Genomic DNA, 10,203 nt, shown 5'->3' on the forward strand with positions numbered 1-10,203 from the left:
ACACACACACACACACACACACACACACACACACACACGTCTTTATATCCAAATATTCAATAAATGTTAATTGTGTTCTCTATAATGTTTTTTTTCTTATTTGTCGATCGATTGATTTCCTTCTGAAACATCGTTGTGGCTTCTAAAGTTTTGTTTCCATAATGTTATATTTTTTGAACTGTGTTTTCTAAATTGTTGATATATTTTTCTCAAATATCTGAATGTGTTGACTGCAAAGTGGTGTTTTTTGAAAAGGGGAAATATGTTTTCAGATTTATCAATTTGTTGTGTGAAATGGTTTTGGTAATGTGGTTGCGTTTTGCACCTCAGGGCCACCGAAGCTTTGTACTGAAAATGGTCAACGATGAGTGGACGTATCTAATCAACACAACCAAACAGAAAACATAACCACTTGCCCAAGCTGTGTTTAATGTCAGTTTTTCTATTCTTTTTCTAAAAATACATGTTTGTTTGTACTGAGGACTGAACAACACCACGCTATCATGATGATTGACAACACATTCCCAAAAAAGAAATGCTGCTGCAACAACTACCACTATTGTGTTTTCTCCCGCAAAGCAAAGCAAAGCAAAGCATCCACTTCATGTGTGGAACCTAAAACCTGACAGACACTTTGGCACACACATCTCCTCCCTGCTGGAAACATGGACACATAAATGTCGCTCCCGCCTTTCCGTAATTATGGAGCGAGAATGAGACAGACACACAACCTGATGCATTATGGATGAGAGTCACACAGATCAGCCAGTGTGGGACAGAGCAGGTGTTGGTTGATAAGTGCAAAAAGAGGGGTGCATCAGCATCTTCCATAGTGAGATTAACATTTAGATTGCACATGAATTTATGGAATATATCAACCTCAAAACTTTACTCCTCCCTGATTGAGATCACTGCTGTAGTAACGCGTTCTGTATATTGTATGTACAGGTAACATCTTTGTACTTGTGTTTTTGTATTGTTATATGGGCTGCAAATCAAGTTTTCACAACTGGGATAATAAAAGTGACTTATTTATCACACTCACACACACACACACACACAAGAAGTACATATACTGTATAAACACACATATATACACAGAGAGAGAGAGAGAGAGAGAGAGAGAGAGAGAGAGAGAGAGATCCAAGTTGTTTTCTTGTGGATTTGTTAGCCTGAGCAAAGATAGCCCAATAAGTAAAATGGGAGATAATCATGGCATTCATATACATAAGAGCAGTTTTAAAGCTGAGTGATTGTCTGAAAAATCCAAAGTTACTCAAATTAAATCTCCTTTTGCATATATTTTTAACATGAGATTTGAAGAACAGGTTTGAATCAATCTAGACACCCACATACTTATTATTAGTATTTAGACACAACTTGCAAGTTTTGCCCCGATATCAATATATCTCCTGGGTCAGGCGTGCTAGACGGTCACTTAGACAAACGCAAACCCATGGGAACATTTTTCTGTTGTGCACGGGACGCGGTTTGATTTGGGACCTCTGACATATCACCAGAGAGGCAAAGCTGCAGGCCCTCAAGAAAAAAACGACTGCTGCATCCTGTGGAGCAGCAGCTGCTACAGCGTGACTTCTCACACGGCTTGCACTCAAGGACGAGTGGTAACATTAGAAAAAATAAAGCATCAAATATTCATTTCAAGGGTTCACATTGAGACCTGCCATACTACCTTGGTTTAGAGCTTTACTGTGCAGTACAGTGAGGTATCCGACACGAGGTGATGATTAGTTGGTCTTTAAAATGTCAGATAAATGGTGATCAGTGTTCCCCAAAGCTCAAGATAAACGTCTTCAAATGTCTTTGTCCACAACTCAAAGATATTCAGTTTGCTGTCCCAGAGGAGAGAGGAAACTAGAACATTAAACTGATTAATCAACTATCAAACTAGCTGGCATTTAATTTAATAGGTTGAAAACTACTGGATTAATCTTTGCAGCGCTAGTGGAGTTTAATAATCGTTTGGCTAATAAAACTGATATTTTCTCTTATAATCAGATTAGAGGCACGCGTCAATAGACTATGTCTGGGTTGCAGACTGTTTCCTTTTCCAAACTCCTGCGGTTACCTTGAGTGTTTCGACATCTAGCTTCAGTCGGTGGTTCTCAGCCTGCAGGTCCTTCATCCTCCCCTCGGCCTGACCAAGCTGTGCTTCCAGCTCGGCCTCCAGCTCCCTGCTCCCCTCCTGAAACTCCAGCAGCTCCTCGCGAGCCTCCCGGCAGCTGGCGGGCGACAGAAAGACGAGAAGCCATTAGACAACAAGTTGAGACAGAACAAGGTCGCTGGGCACGGGAGGGAGCATGCACCGTATTTATATTTTTATCATCTTTGTTTCATTTGATTATCTGGCCACTGGAGCCCTGACCCAGATATATAACATACTCCCCAGGACGTAGCCTTGACTTTACAGAAAGCTGATTGTCTACAGACTCTTACATAACTGGGTGTGGGCCAGACTTTGTTTCCGTTGGTGTTGAGATTTTAATCTTAATCAAGTGATGGTATAGGATTGCTTAGCTCTTAGTAGCAGCTAATCTACGCAGCCTTTATAATAAAAAATGTGTTGAGCAACAGCAAAAAAACAGCGTCTGCATCACTACATTACCCCATTGACCTGAATGTTACCTGTATTCAACATTCAAAAGAGGGGAGGACAAAGAGACATGATTGTCTTATATTCAATGTGAAACATGAGACGTTGCTTTGGTAAACAAAGGGAGAGGTTTTCACTGCTTGTCCCACATATTAAAGTACCACGGGATGTACCGACGCTGGCTTTTGATTGAAAGAGTGAAGGATTGGTGACTGAATCTCGACAAGACAGCAGATCAAACATTTGTCAGCTGAAGATAGTAATAATATATACTTTATTAAGGGGAAATGACAATTTACACTCTGTTATTACACACACACACGCTCAGTACCTATAGATAAACTAAATGGAGAGATGTCAGAGTGAGGGGGTTGCCCACGGAAAGGCGTTTGGGGGTTCAGTGCCTTGCTCAAGAGCACCTTGGCAGTGCCCAAGTGGTGGACTTGTAGCTGGAGAGGTCCGTATGGAGACTTGAACCAGCGACCCTCCGCTTCCCAACGTTACGTTGGTTGTTGGGTTAGGTCTTTAAATGGGAGTTGTTGACAATAAGACAAATATAGAACAATGTCCGCCTGTCAATACTCAACAGAAGGAGAGAAAGAGAAACATCCACAATAGGAGACCTTGTACATACCCTTCCTTGTACTTGAGAGAAAGAGCCTTCCAGAAGTCAATTTCCTCGTCTTTTGAGGAGAATTTTGGTATCATATCCGTTTCCATGGCAAACTAAATCTGGAGAGGAGGGAATAACACAACAAAAGTGATTATAGAGTGAGAAAAAGGGCACACAGAGCTTTAAATCTGTGGTTCTGAAACCAACTCACTTAGGATTTCTCATCAAATCAAAGTCCATAAAAAAAGTCACAAATGAGGATGGCTCAGTTGGTAGATCAGGCGCCCGTATATAGAGGTTTACTCCTGGATGCAGAGGGCCAGGGTTCAACTCCGACATTCCCCTCTCTATAGCTCCTCTTTCATGTCTTCAGCTGTCCTGTCGAATAAAGGCTTAAAAATGCCCCAAAAATAATCGAGAAAAAAAATAAAAAATCACAGCTGGGAATTAATCATCAAATAAGCTCCCTCTTGACTTCCAGAAAGAAACCCTGAGGAGTCCCGCAGACTCTGCTCTCCAGCGCTTCAACAAAACCGAAAGCATTTTAGATTTGATTAATGGTCTTCTTCATCTTAGACTGGCAGGAAATAAGAGCCTCCTGACATTATACAACACTGCATATCTGTGGTTTAAATTGCTTCATTTTAAGGTAGTGCTCAATCTGCCTACAAACTAAAGTAGAAAAGTAAAACTGTTCCCAGAAGACATGCTGTGGCAGGAGCCTCGTTCATCACAGACTCATCATTAAACCCCTGAACACCACACTAGTGAGCAGCCACAGATGGGAAACCACCTGAGAAACCAAACTGAGAAACTAGTACAATTTAGGAACAATGTTTTTATTCAGTCCACATGTACAAACTCCCTCTCTGACTTAAGTAGGCTTCAGATACAGGGAAGCTCCCGACCCAAACAATGTTGGACAACACATTAGCTCTATAAACCCAACAGTCAGGTGGTATTCAGTCTATAGCCACACTTTAACCCTTTTAAAGTTGTTGCTGTCTATGTTAACCAGCCTAATTTGGCCCATAATGAGTGCAATTCCAAAAAATGCCATCCAGTTTATTTTTCTTATGTATTGGTTACCAAACTCTTGGCACATTGATGAACCTCTGTTCATCGATGTGCATTGGATGTGTCCTTGGATGTGCATTGGACTAAATGTCAAATAACTAAAGATTACAAGAGGACGTCACAGATTGCCAAGACTCTAGTTAGCGGTATTGCAGCGATTGAGAATCATACATTTCCTCTTTATGTAACCAACTCAACGGATAAAACAAAGTCTGAAGCTGGTTTTAAAGAAATGGTTTGAGATTTTGGGAAATATTTGCTTTCTTGCCAGAGTGCATGAGACCATAGATACCCCTTTCATGCAGGAGGGTGTCAAAGGGTACAGATCACTCCCACCCAGGGTACAGTTCGGGGGTCTATGGAGCTAGAATGGGTAGGGAAAAAGACCCAATTTGGAAACATTGGTCCCCTGTCCATACCTTCAGACCGCGGGCCTGCTTTCATGTCAGTAGGACACAAAACTGAAGCTATGTTGAATTGTTACATGCCCAAAATACCTGGTGTCTTTACTTGAAAAAGTGCAGAAATAATTGTGCTGGAAAATGATCATCACTATAAATGGTGAGCGAGAGGATTACAAGTGATGGCCTGAGGAAAATAACACAGACCGAGCAGGTCAGCTGATGCTTCTCTTGTGTCAGAGTCCCAAGAAGTCATGCTGACTTCTTCTCTGGCATCAAGTTAAAAAAAGACACCTGTCCACATGTCCATTCTCTAAAACACTTTACAACTACAAGAGAAGAGAAACCACAATCTCAATTCAACAGCTAAATCAAACAGATTAAGAACCTTAAAGAGAGTTTGGCTGCTCTGTGTCACTGACTCTATGTCGCCCAACACAAATCTCTCTTTTATTCTATGAATAATTCATCTTCAGATTATATTAAAGCCTAAAGGGAAACTCAATGTGTTATTACAGTAGAGGGAAATGCAACACTGCCCGTGTTAGTGGGCCTGGTATGCATCATAAATTAAAAATACACAATTTAATAACCAGAAAAATCATTTTTATCTTCATGTAAACTGCATGAGCTTGATGTGATCTCATTCATGTGTATAATGAAATGCATATTAACTATGTTTTGAAATGTGGAATAAGTATAAATGAAGAAAATCCTGAATATGTTTTACTAGATCACATTACATTAATTAAATACTGAATGAAAATGCCCATGGTGATCCAAAAATAAAGAACATTTTCAAATAATCTAGCTAAATTAATGCACGGAACGTACCCAAAATTGGTATTGACTTCTAACACAAACCAGGACCAGAAATGACACCAACATCAGCGACTGAAGCGGAAACATGATGCCGAGCTCAGCTGTCAAAACTTGGTGTGCAAACACGACGTGAAGCGACCCACCGAGCAGCCGAAGCCCGACGACATGCTGCCTCTAGTGTTTTAGTTTTACTGGTTTCACAACAAAGATAAAAGACGAGACATTGTAATGAATTAGGTACCTGAACATCGCACCGAACAGCGAGGTTTTCAGTCCATTCCGCCCGCTGGAGAGAGCTGCGGAGGCCGAGCTTCTCCTCTGATGTCTGGGGAGTCCTGGCTCCTCTCTGCGGGGCGTTTAAAGGACACTACACCCTAAATAGGAATATTATATCATTAATATTAGAAGCCTCAAGTTTAATTAAAGTGTCAAACATTCAACTATTGGATTTTATTTTCCAGCTTGGGGAAAACAAATGTGGATAGTCACAATTTAAAAAAAAGGAGTTAAACACCACAGTGAACACAAACAGAAGTTAGGGTGGAATTTCTCTGTATTCACGTGCTGTGCTGGGTTCACGAGCTCCGCTGCTGCGTACGAACAGCGCATGACAACGCATACCGGTAATACCAGGCACCAAAGGTCCCATGGCAATACGAATACTATGACCCCCAGCGGCTAGAAATGGTGATAGGTGTAAACCGAGCCCTGGGTATCCTGCTCTGCCTTTGAAATGAAAGCTCAGATGGGCCGACCTGCTCCTTATGAGGTCATAAGGGGCAAAGTTTCCTCCACTTTCTCAGCTTTTCCCACCCAGAGAATTTGGCCCACCCACGAGAGAGAGACATCACAGCTTTTAAACTAGCAAAGCGACAGTTGGTAAAGGGCCCCCCCCCCCTTTCTCCTCCTCAGAAATGGCACATACTAAGGAAAGCTTATTGTGGGACTGCTTGTAGTGGCTGTAATTCTGCACCGCGGCAAAACGAGACTTCAGATACAGTATTGACGACTAAGGTCTGTGTAAAAGCACCCAAAGAGCACCATGTCGTGGGACCTTAAATGTTAAGTTAGCACCATGGGCTGACTACTGCAACGTTTAGAATTACTGAGTTTAATATGATGTTGGGGACAGAGACAATACATGGATTCACAAAATGCATGAAGTCCAACATTAGAAATAAATTAAAACCACTACAAGTAAAATACTATCACAAAAAGAAGTAATAAACAGAATTATACATTGGGATAATCCCAATACATTAACAGTTATGAGCTCCAGGTAGAGCACCATGCCTGAAAGCCCTCTTACAGTCAAATACTGAGGGGTGCCAGCAGCTCAGTGCGTAGGGAGTTGGAAACCAGAGGGGCGCTGATTCAAGTCCTCATATGGACCAAAGTATGTGGACTGGTAGCTGAAGAGGTGCCAGTTCACCTATTGAGCAAGGCACCATACCCCTGCTCGGGGCGCCTTTCCCTTGGCAGCCCGCCCCCCCCACTGATACTTTGCCATTAGTGCTTGTGTAAAGGATACATTACATTTTAACATATGCTGATGGTAAATACAGATCAACAAATTGACCCTTCGCTAAGCCCCACCCTCCTTACGCCTGACAAGGTTTTGTGACTGGCACGGCTTGCGATTTGCAGTCAAGGGGAAATTTAAAGCTGAAGTTTGCTTCCGACAAGTCAAACCTGGACCAAATCATCCCAGAGAGGCTAAAGATTCAGTTTCAGATTTAACAACTTAGTCTATTTTTGAAAATGCTATAAAAAGTAGATCTTCACACCAAATGACAAACACCCAAGTAACAAAACGTACATGTATAACGGAAAATTACTCAAAGTATAATTTGTTACTTCAGCCCCTCGTTTGCAGTTTCTGCACTCTTCTCCCGAGTGGAAAATATTCACTTCTGATCCTTCCAACAGTACTTTAGTGGCAGCAGCAAAAACTTCCAAAATAGAAAGTATTTGTCTGGGTAATTGAACCTTTAAGGGTCCTGCCTTAATGCAGAGTCCTAAGGGCCAAGGTTGCAAAGCGGAGTCTCGTCTCCATTTAGCAGCCATGTGCACGGCACTAGCTGAGCTTTACAGCACAGACAAGCTGCCAGTCACTAGAACAATGTGACTCAACTCAGAAGCAGCATATCTGTGAGCCAAGGACATCCCTCGTTTATAGTGGCCCATTATGTTGAAAACAAAACAACCACTACAAAAAGACAATATTCAATGATAATTTATTTTGCGACAGTCAGAATCAGCGGTGGCCCCGTTTCCGTACACTCTCTTTCAGTGAGTGCACTTGGCCGTCCCAGAGAGTAATACACAGTGAAGTTGCACTGGAGCTCCTGAAATATAAAAAATAAAATTAGTGCATCCTGTTAAACATGACGTTATTGTCATGGGGCAGACCAGTGTTGGGATTTAAGGTGATTTTTTTCCCCCTGATATTTAGGGTGTTTTATCCTGAGTTCCATACACAAACTGAAATCTTACCTTGGGTTTAGAGTTACACGATGTTTTAGCACCAGGGTTGCATGATGTAGGCCTACGTTGCAGGCGCATTTCCAGGATGAAGTTCCATGCAGGAACAAATGCTGCAATGCTCTAAAGTTACAGGAAACAGGACGCATAGGCATGAGGATTATCAATAAACAAAACATACATCATTTAATATAAAAGACGATTAGGGCCAAATGTCAAGTGAATGAGTTCTGAGACGAGTTTACACTCAACTACATTTAACGTCGGCCCTGATCCTCTTCTGTACTAAATTAGATTAACATTACCTGAATTTTGGCTGATGTTATTTCCACCATTTTGTAAGTCATCCCTGTTTTGGCATGGTTTAATTCAGCGACAGCAAAATGTGCTGAGGCCAAAACCTCGGAGTTGGTCACCGGGACATCCTCTGGGTCACCGAGTATCTGTTGTTCTGTTACAAAGCGACCGATGAAAGCAGAAACAAAAACACAGAACCAGACAAACAGCATGATGGCAACAAGTTGTTCTGCAGTAGCTATTAGGAGTCCTGGTATCGGTTCTGAGTGGACTAGTTCACGGTCAAAGCCCAGTTAATATACCGTCTAGAGAAACACACACACACCTGTTTCCTATCTGTTGATGAACACCCACACAGGTGTTTCCAGGTAATCTGGCTGATTAGACCTCACCCCAGGACTCTGTGGGGGTCTAAAGACTGATTAAGATATCGCTGTAGGAATCGAACCCAGGGGCCTGTTGCACAAAACCAGCATAAGGGATTAAGCCGGGATATTTAAGTTATCCTGGATGAATATAGCTTTGACTCGGTTCCACAAAACCACATTGAATTAAACCCAGCCAAGTAACCATGGAGATTTATTCTTTGCAGCTAGCCTGGTCCAGAGCAGGCTAACAGTCTCATGTGTTAAATCAGCTGCCGCGCTGACAAAGGACACCCCAAAGATCTTTAATTAGGCATTACTTTCCTCACTACAGTGGGTACAAGAGCTCAAAACATAGACCTTAGAGTTGGTTTACTTGTTACTGGCAATGGCACGCAGCTTTAATAACTACCGTGAGCTACTCTGTTGAAACCAACGGACGACTACAACCTAAATCAATATGGACGTTGGCAAAATAGATTACATGTAGGTGGGAATTTTGTATACTTAGGAAACGTTTGACCATTCAACACGTAAACGTATGACAGTTATCAACTGGGAAACTGTTCTAGCAAAATCTAGCCCCAGTTTCCCACATGAAGCAACGTGAATGACAACGTTTTCACTGTAAAAAACGTTTAGACTGATGATCATCTTTCTCTCGTTAGCTCAGATGCTCCTGTTAGGTAAGGACTAATAAGACCATCATTCTTATTGGTCAAACCGATTTGTTGCATAATACGCTATTCTCAAAGCTCCAGTGTTTGAGTACAGTAGATTAGTGGTTCTCAAGACCCCTAAGAGGGTCACAAATCATTTCTAGGAGAATCGTCAGATAGCTGGGAGACAAACACATTTTACACCGGGAAAAGGTTTAAGAAAAAAAACCACACATCATACTCACCAGGTAGTGCATTAACAGTGAACTACATGTTGAGATATATATTTAGCCTTTTTTTATTCCACAGAGTTTAAAATTGAGCCTTCTGACAGCCAGATATACACGTGTATTTCTTGTCTGCGTAATATAATCTCTAAGGTCCTTGCCTCAATGCAGAGTCCCTAGAACTGCGGTTGCAGAGGTGAGGTGTAATCTCATTGCCATTTAGCGGCGGTGTGTGACACAAGCTGAGCTCTACAGCACCGAAACGCCCTGATGCCCTAGTCACTCACTGGAATAACTCAACGCCGAAGTGGCATATCTGTGAGCCAATGACATCGCTGGTTTATAGTGGCACATTTCAATAAATATTAGCACAGAAACCCAGTTCAATAAGTTTATTCACAACTTCAGTCAGAATCAGTGGTTGACTTGCATTCCTTTTGCAGAAGGACATGTGAATCTTCCCAAGGGATTACATTAACGGTGAAGGTGCACTTAAGTTCCTGAAATATAAGAAAGGCAAACAATTAGTCCATCTTGAAACATGACATTGATGCACTGGGACAGACCAGTGTTTGGCTTTAACATGTGTTTTATACACAACCTGAAATCTTACACTTGCCTTGGGTTCAGAGTTGGAGTCACAT

General features: G+C 41.8%; 2 protein-coding genes across 6 annotated transcripts in view; one reads left to right on the forward strand and one right to left on the reverse strand.

Moving 5' to 3' along the window:
* acsf2 (acyl-CoA synthetase family member 2) overlaps positions 1–1,797 on the forward strand; it is a 38,381-nt gene extending 36,584 nt beyond the window's left edge. The window contains exon 18 of the mRNA XM_034859652.1: positions 1,787–1,797. The gene's annotated coding sequence lies outside the window, so the exon portion shown is untranslated. The remainder of the gene's footprint in view (positions 1–1,786) is intronic.
* Positions 1–6,078, reverse strand: part of ndel1a (nudE neurodevelopment protein 1-like 1a) — an 11,489-nt gene extending 5,411 nt beyond the window's left edge. For 2 of the 5 annotated variants that reach the window (XM_034859674.1, XM_034859677.1), the window contains exons 1-3: positions 5,769–6,063; positions 3,249–3,346; positions 2,090–2,243 (exon numbers count right to left, since the gene is read on the reverse strand). In XM_034859674.1, coding sequence (XP_034715565.1) covers positions 2,090–2,243; positions 3,249–3,334 — 240 coding nt within the window. In that variant the 5' untranslated portion in view covers positions 3,335–3,346; positions 5,769–6,063. Of the gene's footprint in view, positions 1–2,089; positions 2,244–3,248; positions 3,347–5,768 lie in introns of all 5 variants that reach the window. The other 3 variants (XM_034859675.1, XM_034859672.1, XM_034859673.1) reach the window with 3 other exon arrangements.
* Positions 6,079–10,203: the final 4,125 nt, after the last annotated feature.

Source organism: Etheostoma cragini, chromosome 21 (genome assembly GCF_013103735.1).
Source record: "Etheostoma cragini isolate CJK2018 chromosome 21, CSU_Ecrag_1.0, whole genome shotgun sequence".
Taxonomy (NCBI): domain Eukaryota; kingdom Metazoa; phylum Chordata; class Actinopteri; order Perciformes; family Percidae; genus Etheostoma; species Etheostoma cragini.